The sequence below is a fragment of the Arvicanthis niloticus genome, chromosome 22 (genome assembly GCF_011762505.2).
Source record: "Arvicanthis niloticus isolate mArvNil1 chromosome 22, mArvNil1.pat.X, whole genome shotgun sequence".
NCBI lineage: Eukaryota > Metazoa > Chordata > Mammalia > Rodentia > Muridae > Arvicanthis > Arvicanthis niloticus.
The window spans coordinates 2937529-2962349 of record NC_133429.1 but is presented as its reverse complement, the minus strand read 5'-3'; the positions used below and the strand labels follow the sequence as shown (position 1 = coordinate 2962349).

The 24821-nt window shown below is 54.8% G+C and overlaps 1 protein-coding gene and 1 long non-coding RNA gene across 5 annotated transcripts; one reads left to right on the top strand and one right to left on the bottom strand.

The window, feature by feature from the left end:
* The first annotated feature begins 1083 nt into the window (after window positions 1–1083).
* Window positions 1084–5743, top strand: LOC143435903 (uncharacterized). The gene is made up of 2 exons (XR_013106224.1): window positions 1084–2881; window positions 3830–5743. It is a non-coding gene; the product is annotated as an uncharacterized LOC143435903 (long non-coding RNA).
* A 619-nt stretch (window positions 5744–6362) lies between these two features.
* On the bottom strand, window positions 6363–23242 carry Mier2 (MIER family member 2). 4 transcript variants are annotated; one of them, XM_076919604.1, is made up of 14 exons: window positions 23191–23242; window positions 18506–18596; window positions 17609–17751; window positions 17210–17335; window positions 16731–16854; window positions 16304–16392; window positions 15673–15742; window positions 13652–13803; window positions 13293–13374; window positions 13126–13220; window positions 8733–8857; window positions 8541–8617; window positions 7637–8054; window positions 6363–7331 (listed from the first exon to the last, which is right to left on the bottom strand). In XM_076919604.1, the coding sequence occupies exons 1-14, from the start codon at window positions 23197–23199 to the stop codon at window positions 7310–7312; spliced, it is 1623 nt and encodes a 540-aa protein (XP_076775719.1). In that variant the 5' UTR covers window positions 23200–23242; the 3' UTR covers window positions 6363–7309. The 4 variants fall into 4 exon arrangements, with proteins under 4 accessions (XP_076775719.1, XP_076775722.1, XP_076775721.1 ...); XM_076919607.1 differs by lacking the exon at window positions 23191–23242 and adding an exon at window positions 23030–23171; XM_076919606.1 differs by lacking the exon at window positions 23191–23242 and adding an exon at window positions 22671–22975.
* Window positions 23243–24821: the final 1579 nt, after the last annotated feature.

Below are 24821 nucleotides of genomic sequence, written 5' to 3'. Positions count from 1 at the left end.
AGTCAGGAAAGAGGCAGCTTTTTGCTGAAGGTCAAAAAGGTTTCCCCTGACCTTCTCCTATAGGATGTCACCTGGGTAGAGCTGACCTAAGAGGTCCAGAGAGAACCCACGTACCTGCTCTTTGGTGCTGGGAGGGAGCAGCACACAGTGACCTGTTCAGGGGTAAGGGAGGGTCCCTGCATCCTAGAAATGGCCTATAAAGTGGGCAGGCAGAACTTTTAATACACTGTAACCTGTACTGCACACAGGGCTAGACGAGGACTCCTTCATCCCTGCCCCTCCCCATGTCTACCCTACACCTATGTGGCAGGTCTGACCCGTTAAAGACAAGGGCAGGCTGGGCTCTGGTGAGAGGGTGCTATCTAAAGGGACTCTGAGTAGAGGTCCCCAACATCCACCCATATGTCTACAGCATATGGACTCAGGGGTGCTAGGTTTACCCTACCATATGTGTGACATGTCCCTAGCTCCTGACAGTTCATATGACCAGTGGCATCTGTAATGCCCCCTTTAACCACTGTTGATTGGGACCTAACATTAGGAAAGTCTTGGAAGGTCAGGGCAACACTGAGTACCTACTGTGTGCTGAAAGGAGAACCAGGAAAGAGGAGGTAATAAAGGAAACCAGTGCACTGAGCAAAGAAAGGGAGTTGGGGCAGGGAGGCTCCTGAAGAAAGGAGGCAGGAGGAAGGTGGGCAGGAGGAGGGATGCACCTGGAAGAAAGACTGGATGGAGAAGGGGAAGCTGGAGAAAGGTGAGAGGAGGGATGTGGCTGGAAGAGGGTGAGGAAAGAAAAGGGATGTGGCTGGAAGAAGACTAATAGGAGGAGGGTGAGTGGGAGGAGGGAGGAAGCTGGAGGAGGGTGAGTGGGAGAAGAGAAGAAGCTGGAGGAGGGTGAGTGGGAGGAGGGAGGAAGCTGGAGGAGGGTGAGTGGGAGGAGGGAGGAAGCTGGAGGAGGGTGAGTGGGAGGAGGGAGGAAGCTGGAGGAGGGTGAGTGGGAGGAGGGAGGAAGCTGGAGGAGGGTGAGTGGGAGGAGGGAGGAAGCTGGAGGAGGGTGAGTGGGAGGAGGAGGAAGCTGGAGGAGGGTGAGTGGGAGGAGGGAGGAAGCTGGAGGAGGGTGAGTGGGAGGAGGGAGGAAGCTGGAGGAGGGTGAGTGGGAGGAGGGAGGAAGCTGGAGGAGGGTGAGTGGGAGGAGGGAGGAAGCTGGAGGAGGGTGAGTGGGAGGAGGGAGGAAGCTGGAGGAGGGTGAGTGGGAGGAGGGAGGAAGCTGGAGGAGGGTTGTGGGGGGGCTGGAGAAGAGATGAGGGTGAGGTTAGAGAATGTTGATGAAGGAGGGTTGGTGAGGCTAGAGGAAGGTTGAGGCCTGAGAAGTATGAGCAAAGAGATGGACAAGGCTGGCCAGAGTGGCTCCTCCCTCTTCCCCCCTCTTCCCTCCTCGTCCTCCCTCTTCCCCCTTTCTCTCCCCTCCCCCTGAAGGGAGATGGGATTGGAGGAGGGAGAGGGTGGATTAGCAGGGAGGCTGTGGAAGAATTGAACCTGCATAGAACCTTTCTTTTATCCTTCCCCTCTTGGAAGGAATTGGGTCAGTTGTTAAACTCCCTGGGCATATCAGCATTACAGCCTTGTGGAGGTATCAATAGGATTAGGGTCAGGATTGAGGTCATGGCTCCTAATCCATTACCAGTGTGGCCACACAGTTAGGAACTTCACTAGGAGAACTCTCCCACCAGACCATATTGGAGCAAGCTGCCCATGTTGTACAGGGGCCCCAAGGAACCTGGGCTAGAAGCCTGACCTTCCCCTGAAGCAGAGGACTTGACAGTCCTGCGGTCTTGCTAGCTTCCCATTCCCACAGGGCATTGTTGGCCCAGGGCTAGCTCTGGCCCTGGAGACTCATGAGTACTAAGGCATCCATGTCTCTGAAAGAGTGCTGCAAAGGATCCAGGAAGAAGACAGAGGGACGTGCACACACAGTCACCACCCACTCACACAATCTCGGCTCTCCATCACTCTGGGATCTGAAGGCTGTTTCAATGCCCGTCTCTCCAGAGTTGTGGGTCAGGCTCCCTCAGGGTCTGATGCAAGCAAGATACAGTCCAAAGCATAAAATCTGGGTGTCCCTGAAGACAGACCCTGCAGCCTAGGATCTCTGAAAATCCGCAGTTAGAAATAAGGTTGGAGTGCTCTTTGGAAAGTCAGTTGGATGGTGTTTCGCTGGGGCGAACATGTGAAGGAACATTCCGTGGAAAGGCTAAGGCACACTTGTGAAAAGACACCGGAGAGAGGATGTTCTGCTAAAGCGAGCATATGAAAGGACAGGCGTTGGAGGATTAGTATTAGGAAGAAAGTATTGGTCCACCTTACACTGCATAGCTGAGCTGCATCTGTCAGGACTCCATAGAAACGCACCTAAAAACTTCCAGTGGTGTGCTGCAGTTTCTTGCCATTTCCACGGACTCAGGCCGATTGGATACACACCCTGAGACAAGACCTATGCTGAGGCAAGACCCGTGAAGGACACGCGGTGTTTGGAGGTATGAATAGGACTCCACAGAGTGGCCGAGGCAGAGCGTAGCTTGCTGGTACAGCTAGCTGTGGGTCTCACATCTTCACTGATCTTTACTTCCCTGAGAGAAGCACTGCTGAGAATTGGTGTCCCTCCGGGTCCCTCTTGCTGACTCAAGCCAAGGCCAAGGCCTGGCTGTCTCTCCTAGGCCATATCATTGCTGTTGTTAACCCAACTCTACCAAACTGAACTGCTGGTATATCCATGTGTGAAGTGTTTGCCAGTGGATTAAACTGCTGCTGCTGACCTGTGAACCAGACTGCAGATTTCCAGACAGCACGGACGGGATTGCTCCAAAGAACCATTTCTAAACAGGTCCACTTCCCCTGTATCCTTTCTTTCCCACTGCCTCTGGTGGGTGGTGGGCTACAAGGAAGGTTAAAGCATCTAAGAACCATCATTAAAAGTGGGATTTGAAAAATTTAAGCTACATAGGGTCATACTCACCAGGAAGCACCCTGCAAACAGAGGGCAGCCTGGAGAGTGGGCTGCCCTCAGACTCAGTACCCAACACACTCCTGAATCGGCCTTCTCATCACCTGAGCTCTCTCTCACCCCATGCCAGTCACTTGCAAGGCCTAGGTTGTACATCTGCCCATTGCCTAGCTGCTCTCCTATGTGACCATGAGGCAGTGGCTAGACAATGCACACACCAGCAGCACACACAAGCCACCAGCACATACACACACCACCTGCACTCACATACCACCAGCACACACACGCCACCAGCATACACACGCCACCAGCACACACACACACCACCAGCACACACACAGCCACCTGCACACACACACCCACTTGCACACACACACACCACCAACACACACACAACCACCTGCACACACACAGCCACCTGCACACACACACCCACTTGCACACACACACACACCACCAGCACATACACACCATCAGCACACACACACACCACTAGTACACACACCACATATTCCTTGCACAGGCACTGGGGATAGCTCAGCAGGAAAAGGGTGTTCTAGCAGCAGTGGACAATGGAATGGTGGTGCACTGCTCTTATGCACAGCAGGACATGTGTGAGTATTCGCTTCAGTCCCCACACACCCCTTTCTCAAACATGGCAACCTCCTTCCCTGCTGCTGCTCAGGACCCCGTACACAACAGAAAACAGAAACACCATACAGAGGGTCAGGCAAGGAGGGGCTCCAAGGCGGACTCCAGGATAGATGAGGGACTGAACCCTCTGGCAGCTGAGGTGACCCGGTTGTCATTGCTCATCCCTCCTGATAGGTGTCTTTCTGATGGTCAGAGCTCCACCGAGGCAGGGAGTGGTTGTCACCCCAGTGGTCAACCTGACTTCAGTCTGGAGACTCCCCCATACAAGCGCAACTCTGGAAATCTATATACTAAGGTTCTACGTATCCCCCCAGGTCACCACTCCTCCAGTGCTTCATGCCAGCCTCAAGGCCTGGATCCAGGCAATGCTACAGTCCTCGGCAACTGACCAGGGCAGGCTGCTGGATCAAGCAAACAAAAAGACAGAAGGCCCAGAGGGTCTGAAGGCTAGCAGCTTTAACAGGCGGCTATCGGAGGAAATGTAATCTTGGTAGTGTAGAACATGGTGCAGTGTTAAATAGCTTGTCTGCTGTGGGAATGAGTTCCCTCCATTCTACCTGGCGAGCCCATCAAGCAGCTATAAACTGAGGACCACTGAGAAGAGGTGACCAGAAGTTTGACAGTGGAGTCAAGCCTGGGCTCATCATACCCCAGAGCTCCGACTAAGCCAGGGCAGTGGCAGGCCAGGCTCTCCAGCTCTGCCTTTCTCCCTCCGCCAAGCCCCAACCAGGCTCCCCCAAGCCAGCATCCACTTGCTCAGTTTAGCACAGACTCCCACACTTGTTCATAAGGGCCTCCATCCTGGTCCTGAGGAATTCCCCAGCCTGCAATCTATGTGGGAACATCCTTCAACTCTGGGCTGGGAAGAAGAGGCAGCACTGGTAGGAATGCCTGTGAGCCTGTGATCGTGAGGGTGGCCTGGCATCAGCCCCAGCTGCAGGTGGTGAGGGCCACCAGACCAGCTCTGCTCACCAAGTCTTCAGTGTCCAGTACAGAGACACATGCTGACGGCAAGCACAGCGATCACCAGTACAATGCAGACTCCAGCCTACCCCAAGTCCAACATGTATTCTGTAGCAGCCGGGAACCCTCCTAGGCTCCCAACCATCTCTCCAGATCCCCAAACCTCTTAGCCTGGAAGAGTGTTCTATAGATGGGCCTACGTTCCCCAGAACCAAGCAGAGCATGCCACAGACATGGCTGCCTACTCAACCCGACCATATCAAAACTCACCATTCTCAGAAACAGTGAGACAGGAAGCAAAGCTGCCTTGACAGGAAGTGAGCTGAGGGGACAAGAATGTGGACACAGCCTTCTATGACCCAAATCTGCCATCGGGTAGCTTGTCTAAAACACGCAGGGATGTTGTGCATGGTTGCTCAGGCCAATGATCCCAGTAGTCAGGAAAGAGATAGGGAGTACGAGAGCCGCAAGACCAGCCTGGGCTACACAGAGAGTTTGGAGCCAGTCTAGACCAGCCTGGGCTACACAGAGAGTTTGGAGCCAGTCTAGACCAGCCTGGGCTACACAGAGAGTTTGGAGCCAGTCTAGACCAGCCTGGGCTACACAGAGAGTTTGGAGCCAGTCTAGGCAAACAAAGGGAGGGAGGGAGGAAGGGGGGAAGAAGAGAGGGAAGGAGGGGGAAAAGAAAAGAACAAATGGAAGGATGGACAGACGGACGGAGCCAGAGACAGCTCAGCAGCTTGTATGCTGTCAAGTCTGACGACCTGAGTTTTATCTCTAGGACCCAAGAGATACAAGAAGAGAATGTCTCCTTTACTCTCATGGCATATGTGTACCCACTGATACATATATACTCAAGTAATATTTAAAAAATAAAAGCAGGGCTGGGACTATGTCCATGATAGAGGACTTGTCTGTCATGTGCAAAGCCTTGGGATTCCTTCACTGGAGCACTGGAGGTGGAAGAATTCCAGGAAGAATGGCAGGTTCCAGACCAGCCTAGTCAACAGAGAGTGAGGCATCTTACGCTACATAGCAACACCCTGTCTGAAAACAATGCAGAAAAACCACTTAAACAAACAACAAAACAAGTAATGAGTAAAAAAAAAAAAAAAAAAAAAAAAAGGAAGAGACAGCAGACACGTGTGGCTTTAGAAGAGAAGTAACGGACTCAGGCTGTAAAGCTGCCCTTATGTCAGTGTCCGCCTAACAGAAAGCATCTGAGCAGAGGTGGATGGGAACAGACCCACTCTCCTAAACAAGACACCACACAAAAGCCTCCCCACAGCCTGGGGCTTCCCAACTCCCATGCTGTCCTCATCTCTCAGACTTACCTTTCTTTCTCTGTACTGGCCTCACTGTATGGGTCGCCTGTCCCTGTCCAACAAGTCTGCAGTACCCAGGAAGTGATGCAGGTACAAGTTTCCAATGGTGGCCACACAGTACCTTCCCCAACCTCCCTAAGCCCAGCCAGCACTGGCCACAGCACCTCTGCCCAGCCACGGGCTCGCGGCCCTAGCATCCCCTCCGCCACTGGCTGCAGGCAAAGCAGGCTGATACTTAATGTCTGAGCTTTATCCCAGGACTTACTTACTCCAGGACTTGCATGTGCCCCATGCTGTGGTCCTGCGTGACCTACAGCCCTCGTCTGTATTCTGCTGTGTCATTAGGCTCTTGCCCAAAGTCCCCAAGGGATGACAAAGGCAATCTAGGCTCTCCAGCCCCTGGAATCCATGAGACACCCTGGGCTTCAAATCAAGTTTAATAAATAAAATAACATTGGGCAAAGGCAGTCTCGCATCACAGTGTCCTCGGTGGGGCGAGGGACGGTCGAGTCCAGCCGCACAGGCTCAAACAGCACCGCTCTGCCAACACCGGGCGCAGCTGCCTGCCCAGGGACCCCACTCCAAATTGTAAACGCCAACATAAATAAAATGAGGGAGGCAAGGACAAGGTGGGCCCAGCCAGCCTGCCGGGAGCCTCCAAAGAAATGAGACCCCAGAACAGCTGGGTGGCAGGGTGCTGCTTCCAGAGCTGTGTCCCAAGACGTCCCGAGACGCCCCAAGGAGAGGGCAGGAAGGGAGCGGAGCATCTGCTCCTCACGCCTTGCCGCCTGGGATGCCGAGGCCCCACCACGGCACAGGGTGGGGGGTGCAGGCAGGAGGCAGTTGGGGTATATAAAGTGCGGCTTTTCCTGAAGTGAAGACGGCAAAGGGCCGAGGAAGGGTGACCACAGGGCGAGGTATATGGCTCTGTGCCCCAAGTCCCACGCTGAGCAGAGGCTGGAGGCCACAACCCCGCTGTGGTAGGGAAAGAGCTGGCCTGTGGAGGGTGCCTGGGCAGAGGCTGCTGGTGCGGGATGAGTCCTGCCCAAAGCCCCAGGCAGCACTGCCTGCCCAGCCTCTGCTGGCTGAGGAGCCAATGGCTGGCTCCATGTTGGGACGGGCCCTCTTTGAGCCCAGCTGCCAGGTTGACTCCATGGCACGGTGGCAGCCTGGGGCTGTGGCGGTGCTGGATGCTGAGGTCTGGGGTCTGTGTGGCCCTGGCCACTTCACTGAATCCCATAATGTTGTGAAGCGGAGAAGGCATCACACAGGCCTGCATGGGAAGGGGGGTCAGGAAGACTGACTCGCAGGCCCGGTTGTGCCGCCATGTCCATCCTGAGCACACGCACCCGCAGACGCCCAGGGATCAACAGGTCATCACATTGCACCTATGGGAAACCATAAGCAAAGGTCAGTGGCCAAGCAACCCAGGGCTCGCCCGCCCATCCTGACCCACTGCCCCTACCCAAACCACGGTTCTCTTCTGCCTGAATGGACGGGGCAGAGGGAAGCCTGCTGCCTGTGCCCACTCGCAGCCTTACGGACCACGAACAATGAGAACGTGCTGCCGAGGAGAAGCTAAAGCTGCAGAGGCACGAACAGGCTGCCGCAGTCCCCAACAGACAGCTCCGGTCCGGGCACCGGCCAGCCTGCTCTGCCCCAGCCTGTGGGAGGTACCAAGAGCGGCACTCACTGTGACAGGGGCTCCGAGTGCAGTGTGGAGGCTGGGCACGCTGGGTGGCCAGTTAGAAAGGGATTCACGTCCCCAATGCCAATGAGTCCAAATTCAGTGACCGACAAGGCCACCTGTGCTGGAGCCATGGGCTCTGCAGTGTCCTCGCTCAGATCCACAGGGCTGGACACAAGGGGCAGCTCCTCAGGTAGGGCAAGGTCCACAGCCAGCCTGGGGCTAGTGCCCAGCTCTGGAGCAGCAGCAGCCGGTGGGAGTTCAGCCGAGGTGGCCAGGCTAGTGGGCTGCTGGAGCGGGGGCACAGCAGGGGGTTCATCCAGCTGCTGGAATGGACACGGTCCTGCCTCTGAGGACGGGAGGTCATCAGAGCCCGTTCCAGGCTGGTCGAGTCCACCAGCTTCGATGTCCACATTCAGAGGCTCTGAAGGGAGAACAGTGAGAATGGCCTAAGCAGCTCAGCTCCTCCCACAGCCCCGCATGCTCCTCTCAGATCTCACTCATGCGAGGCCTCCTTACAAGAAGCAAGCCACACCAATGGGCCAGGCCCTGACTGCGGTCAGGACCAGGCCATGTCCACAGCATTAGAAACAGGAATCAGAGGCCCAGGAGATAAAGCATTAGGGCTCTGCTGGAAATGGTGACACTGGAAATGGTCCTTCAAACCCATAGGCACAACACAGGGACCACTGAAATGCCGCCTCCTCCAAAAAGCAGACTTCACAGGAGCAGCATCGGTCCTTATTCACGTTCCCTGTGTGAATGTACTTCTGTCCCCTCCCAGCCACAGGGTAAATGGGGTTGGCATCTGGGGGCAGGACCAAGTAGACCCACTGCTCACTTGGGAACTAACTGCTGAAGGCCTGGGGTTCCCCGTCCTTAGCCGCAGCCCCACCTCATGTCAACTCACCCACGGGCACCCCTGCCTCAGACTGCAGTGGGGCATGGCCATCAGGGTCCAGACTATCTAGGTCCTGTTCAGTATCCCTGTGGAAAGAGAGCGATGAAGAGAAGGAAGCCAGAAAAGGAGGACCCCACCAGAAGGGGCCGCCACACATCCTACCGCACCCACCCTGGCCAGATGGTTAGAAAGAGCACGCACGTGGTTCCAGAGGAGACGAACTTCCTCCGGCCCAGCCGTGTCTGTTGGGCAAAGTAGTCGTAGCGCTCGGACTTTTTCCACAAGTAATAATACTCCACACACTCGCCCACTGACCGTGTGCGTACCTGTGTGAACCATAGGCATGCTTTGGTTTTTAGGGCCTCACTGCAGGCCCTAAAAGGCAGCAAGAAAGGCTTCCCCTAAAACCCCATGAGACCTTACCTACTGCCTCTAGTCCCCACCAGTGCCCCATCAACTAGCATCCCAGGCCTGCTTTCCCTGACCCATGAGCGCCTGCCTCTAGCACCTCAGATCCATGCACCAGGACATCTGTGCTTCTCCACACAGACAGAGCCTCTAGACAGAGAACAGTGTTAAGTCCAGGATGCTGGCCCATGGAGTCAGCTGCTATTATGAACGTGAACTTGGAGCCATCCTGAAGACAGCTGAGGATACGCACTGAACAAGACCCAGTGCTGCTCAACCGCACTGTCAACAACCCAAGAGACACATGTCAGGCATCTTTACACGGGTGTTTCCAGGGTATATATGAAGAAAGCCCACACTGCATATAGGTGGGGTCCAGAATGAATCACAAAGGAAACGAGACACCAGCTAAGTACCCATCTCTACCTCCTTGTAGATTGAGAGAGAACTCAGTGTGACCTCCTCATAGTCCCATCGCCAGGGTGACTGTATCCTCAAATCACAGCCAATAACAGACGTCCTTAAGATGTTTGTGGCCAGAGATTTGGTCACAGCAACAAGTAAGTGACTAATACAGAAAATGGGGACTGAGAGGAGGTGCCACTGTATGGACAGATCAGACCAGGTGGTCAAGTGTCTGGGAGGACCATGAAAGTTTCATGGCCACTCTGGTGGGAATCCAGAAGAGCAGAAGGTAGACAGAAATATGCACAGTGGAAGCCATGGGCTTCCCAAAGGGAACAAGGCTAGCCTAAGACCACTCTGTCACCTTTGCCAAAAACTCTACCTGCCTCCTGTCTGATTCCTCAACACTAGAGTGGAGCCAACGTCAAAAGTAACAGACAGAGCTGGGCACGGCAGTGCACGCCTTTAATCCCAGCACTCAGGAGGTAACAGCAGATGAATCTATGAGTTCAAGGCCAGCCTGGTCTACAGAGTGAGTTCCAGGACAGCCTGGGCTACACACAGAGAAACTGTAGCTGGGCTTTGCCACTTTGTGGGGTCTTCTTTTTCCCACCGTTTATCTCCCCCTGACCCCCATTTCACTAGATAGGAGAGAAAGAGGGAGAGAAGGAGAGGGGGGAAGGGGGAAGGGAGAAGAGAAAGAAAGGGAGAGGAAGAGGGGGAAAGAGTGAGAGAGAGGGAGACAGAAAGAGAGAGAGAAGGGGGGGAGAGGGAGAGAGAAATCCCTGAATCTGATTTCTTTCTTATTTGAGCACAACAAACCACAGCCAACCCCCCTGAACGACCAACAACCACCAAACCAATCTCCTGAGGCCCTAGCATTTATATACCCTCTGAAAAGTTCCTAGAATTCCAAACTTCACACAACTGCAAAAAACTATCTGCAGTTGGCAAAACCACACCTTTTCTAGTACACTAGGCAAATCATATTCAGCTGGTGAGGAGAATCGGAAGCAGCCCCATATCCCATACCTAAGATTAAAACAAAAATATATTCTTATATTTCTGTTTTTTAAAGAAACCAAAATTCCAGAATTCTCACCAGAAAATGTCTCAATAATAATAATAATAACAGGCTCAGGTGCTCTTTGGGAAAAAATATTCAAAATGGGACAGCCCGCTCCCTGTACACTGAGATCAACAGTGAGGGAGAACAGAACAAAGAAAATGTAAGCCTGCTCAGTGGAGAAGCAGAGTTCAAGCAAGATCCCAGCTGAAGATCTGGCTCCAAATGCAGCTTCAAGCACTAACTCCCTGAGTTCTGCACGGGACGAGCAGAGAAGACACAGAACCCAGCACGGAAGGTCCCAACTATGAAAACCCAAATCTATTTAAAAGGAGCACTGAACTGAGGGCCCTGAAGGGGTCCCTTCCTCAAAGTAAGTGCCCCAGGAGTAAGACTGCTCCCCTAGTCTAGACAAGGTAGAGGCCACTGCAGCACTGGCCCAAGGGGCCACATACTAGGCTGGCAAAAAAAGTCGGTGGCACCAGACACTTGGCGCTGGGGCTTTGTAGACAGAAAACACAAGTACAAGGAGCCATGGAGGCTTACAACAATGTTCTGGAAAGCCACCAGGGCCAGGAGGCTCTGAGATGCCACCATGCAAAGTGGTGGTGGTGAAGCCCAAGTTCCCATGGAGACACCAGGATGCTGGAAGTGCCAGAACCACAGGACATCTGCCAAGGAAAGCTGCAGGCATGGAGTGGAGCTGGCCTCAAGAGGCTCCATGTGCTGTGGACAGCACAGCTACAGTGACAGAGCTGCCTTAGGCCATGGAGCCCAGAGGAATCCATCATGGGCAGGACACAGAGCCGTGTGCAGGCAGTGCCTCGGCAGTGCTTTGGCCTGGCCTTCCTTTGCTATGCAAAGATAACAGTAATGTGTACTGAGCACCACTGTATAGAAAATGGAACTTACAGGTTTGCTGTGGGCTGTTCTTTTTGGGTTTTGCTGATTTTGGGGTTTTTTTTTTTTTTTTTTTTTTTTTTTTTTTTTTTTTGAGACAGGGTTTCTCTGTGTGTTCTGGCTATCCTAGAATTCACTCTGTAGACCAGGCTGGCCTCGAATGCCTCGAATGCCATGTGCAAGGATTAAAGGTGTGCACCACCACCCCTGGTAATTTACTTGTTTTCTGTGTATGAGTATTTGCCTGCATGCATTATGCATGTGCACCACGTGTGTGCCTGGTGCACCTAGAAGTCAGAAGAGGGAGTCAGATCTCCTGGAACCGAAGTTGTAGTCACTGTGAAGCACCACACAGTGCTAGGAATCCATTGGGGTCCTCTGCAAGGGCAGTTACTGCTCTTAACCACTGAGTCATCTCTCCAGTCTCTCCAGCCTGTAACATATCAACTGTGCATCTCATATCAACTGTAACATATCAACAGTGCAGGGAAAGTACAATGAGTTACAGGAAACTGGATGATTCCCATCAGGAACCCTCCAGGAGCAGGGGAGGAACCAGACAAGCAAAAGCTGAGGTCTGCTGTAGTCATGAGAGATGCACTGTGACAGGCAATTACTACCTGACTAGATTTGCAGTCACCTAAGAGACACAGCTCAGCTTGTCAGACTCTCCAGAAATTTAAATGGTATACAGAAAACACACTAAATGCAGACAGCACCACCCCATAGGTAGGGAAGAGACAGACAGGACACAGGTGCAGTGACAGGAAGTGACAGACAGGACACAGGCACAGTGACAGGGAAGTGACAGACAGGACACAGGCGCAGTGACAGGGAAGTGACAGACAGGACACAGGCACAGTGACAGGGAAGTGACAGACAGGACACAGGTAGAAATCATCCCATGACCATCAGCTCTTTCTCTCAGGGTGCCTCATGCAGCTGCAATCCCAGAGCTATGCCAAACTAAAACCTGCAGCATTCTTAACTTCAACGTCCCTTGTAGTTCCCGCCAACATCTACATGGGCCCTCCAATAAGATGCCCTGACTCACAGAGCCACACTTGCCCAGAACAAAGCACTTTGTAGAGACCCAGTGTCTGGACACCCACCCTTCCCAGAAGACAGGCTGCCTCTGGAGAGCAGGTCATAGAGAGAGGCCAGGCTCACAGGCCTTTACGCCTCTCCTTCATCCTACAGAGTCCACAGTCCATCTTCAGAGGAGCCCAACCAGACTGTACTAAGCCCCTGGATCTGCAGATGCACTCTTGCTTTGACAGTTCATGGCTGAGTGCTGCATCTGGCCAGCTGTAGGCACAATCAGATCAAGTAACATCCCACAATGACACCCCAGGTCCAGAACTTACTCCCGCACTACCACTCACAGATGACACCAACACCTTAGGGTGAACGGGTCTCAAAGTTCAAGGCTAGAAGCAGGGCTGGGCCTGTCAGCTTCGACAAAGCCTGACAACCAGCAAGGACAAGTGGAAGGACAGAGAGCTGAGGCCAGCATGGAATGTCAGCCCAGAGCAGGACAAATTCCCACAGGGGACTTGAGCCTATGAAGGGAAGAAAGGCTCAGGCAGTCCCTATCTCCAGCGTGGAGCACTGAGCCACCAAGATCCACTGAGGACTCAAAGGTCACAGGACCAAGCGAGGAGTGGGGTGTGGTAGGGTGGGATGGGAAGGAGCCAGCTCAAGCACAGGAGCCTGCGCTCTGTTGGTGGTAAAGACATCTGATGAACACAGTCAAGAGCAGAGGAAGCCATGCACAGCAGGGCGGGGGCTGGGGAGAGAGGGCGCCTTACCCACCTTGTTGGCCTGAATTAGATGGAAGTTCTTCCCGTGAACACGGAACCCATGTTCAAAGTTCCTGCACTCCTCCTCACTCCAGGCACAGAGCCCGTCTGCAAACAGAGGGGACTGCTTAGCCAGCTCGGGGCAGCAGAGACAGGAGGGGAGCCCGGGCTGTCGCTCACCTCGAATCACCTTCACGTTGAACCTCAGCCTGCGCAGGGCCTCTTCCACGTTGAAATTACACTTCACAAGCTCATACAGCGCCTGGGGCAGAGAGTGGTGACCTTTCCCGCCAGCCTACCAGGGCTAGCACAGGGCTTACCTACACCACAGGCTGGCCCACAGCACAGCTCCCACAGCTACAGTGGTATCCGCACCTTGGCCATGACAGCTGTCAGGAGTGCCTGCACTGTCACACCGGGAGTAACATGGAGCACCGACACCACTGTCCCTCACATTTGGGTTCAGTGTGAGCTCCATGCCACTGGCCACACTGTCTGACCGACCATCCCCTGGCTGCTGCCCAGTGTGCGGCCCCTACCTGCTCACTGTCCTTCACCACCTCGCCCTCTGGGACCTGGGGGCCAGCCATCTCCTGCCACCTCCGCTTCACTGCCCTGTACAGGAACTCCTCCACCTCCCGCTCCGGGAGCACGCTGGGGCTCCACAGCAGCTGGTCTTCATTGTCATAGACTGTGGAGAGAGACTGAGGTCAGGAGTGGCAGTGGCCACCCACAGTGGGGGAGGCAGGGCAAGCACCTGGGCACCTCCCCATGGGTAGCACTAACTCCAGTGAAAAGCCAAAATGCAGTGTGCAGACGACAAAGTTGGGGTGTGAAGCCAGTGGAATGAACCCACCAGCAGGTCACAGGTGACTCTGGAGGGGCTGTACCTCCTCTCAGGGTGTCACAAACACATCAGAGATGATGCCACTCAGTGTGGTCATCTGCAGACAGAGCTCCAGTCCATAGCAGACAAGGGCAGGAACAAGGGCAAGGTGACACAGCATGCCCACAGAGAGCGGTGGCACCTGCCTATGATGCCAGTACTCGAGGACCCTGGCCAGAGGATCGGCTCAGGGCCGGTCTCACACAGAATGTTCTAGGCCAGCCTGAACTACAAGAGGCCCTGTGTCAACAGCCATCAGAAGGAAGGGGCCAAGCCTCTGTCACGCAGACAGGAATGCACAGCAAGCATCGTTTACAGCTTAGAGAACACAGCTGCAAGAAGGCAGACCATAAGCAGCCTGTGGAGGACAACCCTTCCTAGCAGGGCTGCTCCAGAATGCAGGCCGGCCCCATAGCGGGGAGCTCAGAGGATGGTGCCTTTTGCCACACCGGCCTGATCCTGAGCACACACTGGGCACCAACAACTCATTCTCTGCTAACTGAGGTCGACAGCTGGACAGAGGGGCTCTCCCTCTGCTGAGGCTCCAGCACCAAGCACTGTCTGAGCATGGCATAAGTCAGAAGTCTCCATCTTCACCCTGAACAGGCCCCACAAGTCCAGGGAGACAAGAAAAGAAACGGGGCACCTCAGCAAGTGAAGGTGCCACCACGCCCAGCAATCTGAATCTTCGCCCTGGAACCCACACAGGAGAATAATCCTGCAGGCTGTCCTCTGGCCCCCACATGCATGCATACATAAAGTGTAGCCTGTGTGTGTATAAAAACTGTCCCCAGCAAATGACATAACATACACAACAACCCTCAAAGCACCAGCCAGGCACTGCACAAACGGACAGAAGATGGAGGCCATGCTGACATCAAGAAGGCAGGCAGGCTACAAGCTGGGGACTTGAAACAGAAGCCACCCAAGATTGTGTCCCAAACACACGAATAACTCCCACAAACCCGGAAGTGCACTGAGCAGGGTTAGGCCCACAGAGCAGGGCTGACAAGGCAGGCAACAACTGCAGTGCCTGCACACTGGGGAACTCTCCACCCAACTAGGGACCACACCAAGAGATGGACACCAACCAAGAGATGGCAGCGACACACAAGCAGCATATACTCTGTGTATGCTGGGCAGGCCACAGAGGCACTGCCACAGAAGGCCCACCGGGTCTGGGCTCAAGGACACAACGGTCTACGTGTAGGTGCTGTCTTGTAGACCTGTCTCTATGTCCCACCCTGGGTGTCTCCAAGCCTGCAGCTAAGTGAGCACACGCTGTACAGCCCACATCCCAGCACTCAGCCCGGACAAGGTCCCTGGCCTCAGCCGCTGAGCACAGCAGGAAATGCTCTATGGCGGTCCTGGCCCTGCTTGAGGCAAAAAGTCCTAACAGGAAGTGACCTCCCAGATGAAGGAACAATTAGGGAACACAGGAGCAGCAAGTGTATGGCTTCCGGGGCAGGCCCACTCAGGGAAGGCACTTTTGGTAGTGCAGTAGATACAGAGGATGGTGGGAGTGGGAACTATGGCCTGGGCAAGGGCTGTTACCCTAGAGCTGGGCTAAGGATGCTGAACTCCGCCCACAGACAGAAAGCAGGGGCTTTCAAAGATGCCAGCTATTCCTGGGGCCACGGGACAGGACCCCACTAGGTCTCCTGAAACACTTACTCTTGTCACAATGTCGGTTCAAGTGCAGGATGTTGAGGTCAGCTTGGAATTGAGGCCCCACCATGATCTCCTGCAGAGACAAAGGCCAGGGTCAGGGTCACAAAGTGACCATCAGACACGAAGCTGAGACCCCATGGGCTTCAGGCAGAGGCTGTCACACAGAGCTGTGGGTCTGCCTGCCAACACCCACTTCCACACTGTGTGGATGGACAGGTCACCAGCTGCCTGGTCCTGCACACCAGTGCAGGACACTGGGCCACATCACCAGCTTAGTCATCCCCACAGCAGCAGAATCACAGCCCAGGTCCACACACACAGTAGGGCCCACCCACTGGTGAAGCCACAGGGCCCTCCTATCTCTGAGACAGTTCTCAAAGCCCATGGGATCCTGCCAGCACAGGGTGATGGAGTGGTAACCACGCAGCCCCACAGGCACAAACGCAGTGATGGAGAGGTAACCAGGCAGCCCCACAGGCACAGACAGGGTGATGGAGGGGTAACCACGCAGGACCACAGGTGATGGAGGGGTAACCACGCAGCCCCACATGCACGGACAGGGTAATGGAGGGATGACCACGAAGCCCCACAGGCACGGACGGGGTGATGGAGGGGTAACCACGCAGCCCCACACCTTCTTGCACTTGTTGGCAGGAAGTGCATCCTCTTCAGTGTCGGAGGAGGCTGAGGAGCCTGGGCCATTATCACCAGACAAGAAACGGGCTGCAGGCAGAGAGGCAGTGAGGGGCTCCCACCAGGGTGAGGTTAGCCCTTTCCGGGGCCCTCAATGGCAACTCATATTGCAGCCCCCACCCCGCACCATAACCACCCAGCTACTAGAGCTGCCCTGAAGAGCACCTGACAGTCTGAAGCCCCCACCCCTGAACTACTAAGTAGACACCCACTCCTGTCTCACTCAATCCACACCCACTTAGTGACCCCAACCCCACCCTGGGCCACCATGGCATGTCCCCTGCAAAGCCCCCAATCCCAATCCATGTGTATGTGTGTGTGCCTATGTGACACACAGCCATGATGTCGGAAGGGCCAGTGACACCTACACCCACTCTGGTTATGAAAGAGGTCCGAGGCCTCATGGGAGGTGACAGATGGGGTGAGGTCATCAGCGGAGGACTGTGTTTCTTCCTCTTCTTCCCCAGAAAGCAAGTCCTTGGCTATCTGCTCCTTTGAACAGGACAGTAAACGAAGTGTGGCAACAGTGTTACCAACACCCAACACCAACACAAAAGGCCAAGCCTGCCGGGGTGAAGGGGACAGAGACGGCCAGCTTAAGCCACCATCTGTGTTGGACCGAGGTGCAGACTCCGCCTGCCCTCTAGGGCTCCAGCTCCTTCCCCGGTCATAGTTCCCGGGGGATGGCGTCCATCACCCATACCAGAATGGGTGTCAGGCCAACCTAGGGCAGGGTTGCCCATGGTCATGCTAGTGAGGACAGAGGAGGAGACCAGCCCTGGGCCTGGCCTCACACTTGCTGACAGAGTAGTTCTCCCATCCAGGGCCTGGCATCCCTCCCACTCACCTTGTCCAAGGTCATGTCTGGGAGGGCCGGAGCCGTGTCACCGCCCTCACTCTCCTGCTCAGAGATGGGGTCTGACGACTCGTACCCATACAGTGCAAGCAGCTCATCCAGGGGCATGTCACTGCTCTGCAAAGGAGGACAGGGCCCATCAGAGGATGATGCCTATGGTTCTGCCTGAGTCCCGCTAACCTCAGAGGCCAGGTCCCATGGAACCGTGCACCTGCATCAGGACCACCGAGGAGGTGAGCAGGACAGAGACACCACAGGTTTGAGTATCGCCAAAGCTCTGAGGAACAAAGCAGGCTCTGAGGCTGGGCCACAATGCAAACCATGTGCATGGGGCTGGACCACATGGAGCCCAGGGAGAGCAACTGGACACAGCCTGGTGAGTCCCCATACCTGGTCGATGAAGTCCTTGTCCAGCTCCTCCTCCGGCTTCTCAGGACACTGTGGGGCCTCAGCACACCCTTCTTGGAGGTTGTAGTTCTGTGTCAGGAGCTCAGCGAGGTTGAACTGATGGTCAGCAGAGCCCATGGATACCACTAGGGAAGAATTCAGCAGGTAGGCAGGGTATGGGGTCTGAATGGAGACAGGTCTGGAGAGGCACGTGGACTGGATAGGACCAGTGAGGTCTGCCTCACTGCATCTGGAAGAGCATGGGGACTAGATGGGGGTAGGTCTGGAGGGCACAGAGACTGGGCAGGAGCAGATGGGTCTAGATAGGACCAGTGAGGTCTGCCTCACTGCATCTGGAAGAGCATGGGGACTAGATGGGGGTAGGTCTGGAGGGCACAGAGACTGGGCAGGAGCAGATGGGTCTAGAAGGACATTAAGCCTAGACAATGAAAGGCATCAGTCAGGTGACAGTGGAAAGCCATGGAGGGGTCTGGCCCCACAGCCACAACCTTGGCTCTCAATACACACAGGAGGGTACACAAGCAGCACCATACAGGTCACTGTAGGAGCGTCAAGTTCTGCTATCTCCTGGTCCACATCCATGTTTATGGGGGCAGAAGCCTCTAACACTTTACCTTCTTGAGACCACAGCAGGTGACCAGAAGACTACTAGACACCTTAAAGCCGCCAGACAAGCAGCCACCTCAAGGAGGGCCTTCCTTGGTCATTTGTAGTTAGCTAAACATTATCCCATAACTCCAAGGATAGGGAGTGCCCTAACCACTGTGAACACCTCCAACTGACAGGGGACACTGGGCCTTCCTGGCCCCATGCCTGCTCAGTCTGGGTCCTGCTAAGAAAAAGTTCTGCCTGTGGAGATCTGGGACAGAGGGGTAGTACCTGCTGTGGTCTGCAAGCTGGGCTCCCGGGGACACAGGCTGTGTACAAGGCAGGAGGCCACACGAGGACTCTGCCTCTCCAGAGAGGAGGTCTGCAATGGAAGAGAGACAGACCTCACGCAGCTACTGAGGCTCCGGTGAGAGCCTAGCCACTGGGTAACCTTGAGGACTCCAGGGGAAGCAGCCCGGGACTGTCCAACCATAGCTCCAGGGTAGAGGGACCTTGAAAACATGAGGCTTGGAGACAGATACAGACATAGAATACACTTGTAACCCTCTTATCAGAAAACGCCAGAACAAACAAAACAGAGAGTGGAGCTGGACTCGAGGGCCCAGTGACTGGGGAGAGGACAGTTCTGAGGCTAAGCAGGTCCCACTGTACCCCAGTGACCCCGGGGTAAGAGGCAGCACACTGAGACTGTGAGCCTGGATACATCCCACATATCTGTGCACTCCCCGACTCCATCAACACTGGCCAAGGCTCCAGTGTCGCTGCAGAAGGGCTAAATGCCATCTTGTTCCCACGCTTTAGCAATGGACATCTCCTAAATTAAGGAAACAGCCCGTGTCACGGTAACTAGGACGGACACAGCACACGCTCCCTAAGAATACAGCCATGTTGACAGGGAAAACACTGGCACCAGAGAAAGGAGAGCCATGCTTCCAGCCAAGGTCCCCACACTGGAAGACGGAGAACCTCTCAAGTGGCCTAGCCACCACCACCTGAATTGTAGAAACTGACAAGCCAATTCCAAACAGCATACACAGAAACTAGAGGAACCCAGAAAACTGACAACCATCCTGCAACAGATTGCTCCCGCTTTCAGAAATGACCAGAGTCCTAAACATCTCAGCACAGTGGTGTGGGCCCACAGATATGCACAGGCCAGAGACACAAAACTGGAACCTCAGAGACAAACTCCCCGATGGCCTGGACACACAATACCTGTGACCAAACAAATATATGATAGAACTCATAGACTGGGGAGTAAAGGCCAGCAAAGCACACATCTGGAAAGGTGAGTGTAGACACTGCTCACTGATGAGTGTAGACACTGCTCACTGAGCAAAGATCACAGCCATCAGTCCAGCTTGCAAACGTCATGAGCCCTGAGTCTCTCCACAGACAGACGTGGGACTCCTCTCAGAACAGAACGCACAGTTCACCAGTGACGCCCAGCAGGCGAAGGGTATCAGAGCCCAAATGCTAAGCGTCAAGTGTGTGACACCAAAGTCACATGACCATTCCCTCAGTCAGAAGTGGGAAAAACACATCCACCTGCTGAAGACCAGTTGAACCAAACAAAGCAACACTACAGAGTTACCACACAGCCAAGAGCGAGCGAGTGAGGTTCTCACAGGCACCACCTAAACAAGGCAGGCCCTTGCAAGCACAACAACAAAAGGCTACACAGTGACTGAAACACCCTGCGTAGGTGAGCCCAGAGAGACAAGTGGGTCTGAACGGGCTGAGTGGTAACAGGGCTTCCTTCAGTGGTAATGGAATGCTATCAAACTGATTGTGCTGGCAGTCACACAACTCCAAAAATACCAAAAACCACTGAATTTTACACACTTAAAAGAGACAGCACAGGGTGTACCTCAGCAGAGCAACTGCAAAAACAAAGGAGAGAGAGAGAGAAGAAAAGAATATGGGCTAGAGAAATGGCTCACTGGTTAGAGCTCTGAGTTCAACTCCCAGCACAGAGGCTCACAGACATGTAACTCCAGTTCTGGGAGATTCTGCGACCTCTTCTGGCAAACACTCATACACAAAAATAAAGGGGTGTGTGTGTGTGTGTGTGTGTGTGTGTCTGTCTGTCTGTCTGTCTGTCTACCTGTCTGTGTCATTTCAAAAGTTAAAATGTTAAAGTTTAAAACTTAGAACACAGCAGCACTGGGTCCTCAGAGGTCAGGGGTGAGGCACTCATCCACCCCAAAAGAGAAACAAGAAGAATAAAAAGCCCAGAGAGGTCAAGTTTCTTACTCAAGCAACATCAGAAAGAGCCTCAAAAGGTCCCCAGCCAGGGCCCTCCACTGAGCACTGCACCACGCAGTAAGGAGGCGGTAGGAGGCACAGGGCTGCATCCTCCTGGAAAGATGTTCCAGGAAACCCCCAAGGTTCTAGGTCAAGAGTGACCACAACCCAACAGGCTTTTTCACAGGTGACGCCCACGTGGGGGCAGAGGGCTAAGAAAGCCGATGATAAGGGGCCCACCTGGGACAGCCGCAGGGGCAATCGTATCTTACACTCTGTACCTGGTGTAGTAAGGCATCCAAATCTTGGAGCATGGACAGACCAGCCCCACGGGCTAACAATGTGAAGGCCAGGGAGGAAGCCTTGGTGTCCTTGGAACCATGCCCAGTCCTGGCTAGTTCCCTAGGGGTGGCTGTGGGCTCTGCCCAGGGACTGGCTCTCTATCCCGCTATCAGGAACCCTAACTAAAAGGTGGGACACCACAGTTGCATGACAGACTAGCAACAGTCCCACAGTCTCACTCTCCAGACAGAATGGGACTGACCTCCTGCTTCAGGTCAGGGGTCAGGGATCCTCAGTAGAGTGGACTCAAGAAGAGGCTCAGGAAGAAAAGAGCTGAGAGCAGAACAGTGGGAGACACAGCCAACTGGGCCAAGTTCATGTCTAGGTAACCCTCAAGGTCCCCGAGACTGACTGACCAAGGCAGAGAGAGATACCATCACTGGATAACCAGGCACATCACTTTAATGCCACTTTAAAGGGCCCTATTTCCCCACGCTGGGAAAACTTAAAGGCCAGCAAAGCCCCCAGATCTCTATGTCAAGAGGAAGGGACGGGGGAGGGTCTAGCCTAAGATGATCCAGATGACAACAGGACAAACGGACTTCAAAGGCTGATCCCCAAGCAAGAGGCAATCAGGTTTCCCAGCAAGGCGTCTGAGAACAGAGGGTGCAGAGTGGAGTGGCATGGACGCCACCACCCTGCCTTCTTAGCTAAGGGCCAGGACAGTGCGGGTGGCACCTCGCAGGCAGGGAGACCAGGAGACTGGATCTAGCCAGGCTGCGACTATGGAAGAAGGAAAGGGCTTCGCTCTAGAAGCTGCTCTCACCTACCGCTCCACCTTCTGAAGACCAGACTCCATACTGTGAGAAAGCCCAAGCCACACAGAGACCTCATGAATGGGCTGTAGCCCACACCCCAAAGGGACAGAGGCCTCAGCATTAACTCCAAGTCCAGTTACCTACAAACTGCAACCCACAAAGGGCCAAGTGAACCCCAAGAATTCTAAGAGGTCAGAACAAGTGAATGCTGAGGACTTAAAGAGCGTTCTCAAGAGAAATGGCCCACATCCACACCCAGGCAAGGCCCCGTGCCCCTGGTGTCCCAGCCTCACCCCTCCACTGTGCCAGCTAGGACATCCCGAGAGACGGGTTCAGCCCATCTCCACCCACATAGAGCTAGGACACGGGACAAGGGAGCTAAACCAAGGCACAGGAATGAAGAAGAAAACAAGGTGGGGGCTGGGCAGCTGGGGTCAGAGGTGACATCCTAGGGACCAGATGAGGTGGAACAACTGACAGGCAACTCTAGGAATTCGGAGTACTACAAAGGAACCCAAGGGCTGGTCTCATGAGGATTGCAAAGGTTAGGCACAGAGAAGAGGTGTGGCTTAAACTAAGATCGGGACAAGTCACCAGCCCAAAGAGATGGCAGTTTCTGGGCTCCATCTCCACTGAGACACACACTAACCAAGTAGCTGACACTGAGGACTTCTAGGTAACCGTAGCCACTCTTACGAGTTCAAAACACGGATGCAGCAAAACATCCTCTCAGTTATGGGAAGGCACGATCAGGTTCCCACTTGAGATGAGCAAACTGAGGCAGACCCCTTCCAAATCCTAGACTCCAGGAAAGCACGTAAGCACAGACTGAGGAGTCTCCACCACCCATGCCACACAGGGCAGAGCAGCCCACCATGCCCTAAAGGGGGATCGGTTGATCTGTCTTGTCTTCGGAAGGTCTGTTTCCCCAAAAGCCCCCTAAAGAAGGAACTGAGCCCCTAAGAACCCTCTGAGTCAACCAGCCAGAGTTGTCCAACAGGGGCCCCCAGAGCCCGGCCCTGTGGCCCACGCGCGGGCCTGTTGCTGCCCAAGCTGCCCCACTCGCGCACCGTGCCGAGTTCCAGTACCGGAGTGGAGGATTCGCAGCGCGTCAATGGGGGCTGGTCCCGGAGTTCAGCGGCCGCACCCCGAGGTGCAGGTCAGCTCTGGGCTGAGACCGCAGCCCCGCACCCGCGGGGAGGCCCGCGCTCTCGCTCCCACAGCCAGACGAACTCCACGCGCGAAACTTTCCGCTCGCAGAGCGCCGCCGACTCCGCGCCCTGCTCATCCCCAGCGCGCCGGGATACGGTCCCCGCGCCGCCGTCCCAGACGCCAGCGCCGCACACCCACCCCGTCCGCGGCGCCCTCCCGCCGCTCGGCCCCGGGTCTCGGCCCCGCACTCGGCCGCCCGCGCCTCGCGCCCCTCCCCCCGCCCGCGCATGCGCACCGTGGCCGAGATGGAGGGGGGGTCGTCGGGCGCCCACGGGGCTCATGCTCCGCCCGGGGATAGTGGGGAGGCTCGAGGCGCTCAGACTGGGAAAGCACGGGCCGGACCAGGTCGAGCCCGGGCAGCGTGTGGGAGGGGCCGCTACCCAGCCGCTCACTCACCTCCGCCATGGCCGAGCGTGCGCGCGGGAGGCGGCGGCCGCGCGGGTCCCCGGATGCGGTGCCGCGCGCTTATTGGCGGAGCAGCTGGGAGGCGGAGTGGGGCGGGGCCGCGGGAGGCGCGTAGTAGGTGTGCTGGGGCGGAGCGGAGGTCTACAGCCTGGCTCCGGTGTGCCCCGCCCGGACATCAGCCAACCAGCTGACTCCTGTGTGGATGCTCAGCCACCAAAGGGAGTGTCCACAGGTGAGGGAGATGGAGCAAAAGTCAGGGGAACAATCCACAGGTGAAGAACAGTCTACAAGTGAAGAGGTTCCACAGGTGAGGGGGCAGTCTAGCGGTGAGGGATTTCGGTCCTGAAGTGAAATGGGGATGGTCTGGAGGTGAGGGGAAGATCCAGAAGTGATGGGGAATGGACTAGAGGTGAGAGGGGATAGTCCAGAGATGAAGGGGACAGTCCATAGGTGAAGGGGATGTCCTGAAGTGAGGGGAATGGTCTAGGGACGAGAGGAAACAACCCACAGGCTTACAGGTGAGGGGAGTGGTCCTGAGGTGAAGAATACAGGCCTGAGGTGCAGAGAGCAGGTAGGCATGGTAGCATCCAAAACAGGTGCACAGACCTAGATTTGCTGATGCCAGGAGGGTGAAGACAGAATGGGAGACACTTGGAGACACAGGGATGGGCAGACCTAGCCTTGCAAAGCTGAAGGACTCTGGGCTACACAAGTCACCGAATGACCCTTCCCACTGGGGCCAGAAGCAACTGAGCTGGGAGGTGAAGGCACACTAAGGTTCAAGCACAAAAGTTTGTCCCACCCCCGAGGATTTGCCAACCCAAGTCAGAAAGTCTGCCCCCTGCCCCTGACCATCCTTAGCTCATAGCCATCACATCTGTTGGGGCAGTTCCTTCTGTAGTTGAGATTTCTCAGGAAAAGGGAGAAAAAAAAGAAGTTTGGTGGGTTCATTCATTCGATGAACCTGAGTCAGCCTGTTATAAGCAGGAGAAGCTTCCAAAAGAGAACTGACAAGGATCACTAGAGAAAGCCAGGCATGGTGGCTCATACTTGTAACTCCAGTGCCCTGAAGGCTGAGACACGAGGGTTACTATCAATTTGGAGCTAGCATGGACTATGGAGTGAGACCCTGCCTCAAGAAACCAAGTTACTGGTTATGGTGCCACATGCCTTTAATCTCAGCACTCAGGAGTCAGAGGCAAACAGGTCTCTATGAGTTCCAGGCCAACTTGGTCCATGTAGCAAGTTCCAGAACAGCCAGGGCTACATACTACATAGTAAGACCCTATGTGTATCGAAACAAACAACAATAACAAGCACATACACACACACACACACACACACAAATTAACCAATCACCAAAGATTAAGCAATTGGATGAATGGATGAACAGAAAGATTCTTCAAGATTAAGACTTCCTTTCCCACAGACTTGATAGTTGCAGTGGAAAGCTGAGGTGACCTTTCAGCCAGGTGGGAAACCTGAGCTTCGAGAAGAGCAGGTGGACACTTGGCATTTCCTTGGGTGATACCTGGACAGCATCTCTCATCCAAGCCAGACTTAAGAAACTGTTGACAGAAGTATGCACTCCAGACCCAGACTAAAGGGGAAGGTTCTGTTAA

What these genes read in the sequence shown, in the direction of transcription:
- Mier2 (XM_076919604.1), bottom strand. An exon ending in CAGACATGACCTTGGACAAG is followed by an intron (nt 16,855 to 17,209) that starts GTGAGTGGGAGG and finishes TCCTGTTCAAAG; the next exon opens with GAGCAGATAGCCAAGGACTT. An exon ending in CTTTCATAACCAGAGTGGGT is followed by an intron (nt 16,393 to 16,730) that starts GTAGGTGTCACT and finishes CTCTGCCTGCAG; the next exon opens with CCCGTTTCTTGTCTGGTGAT.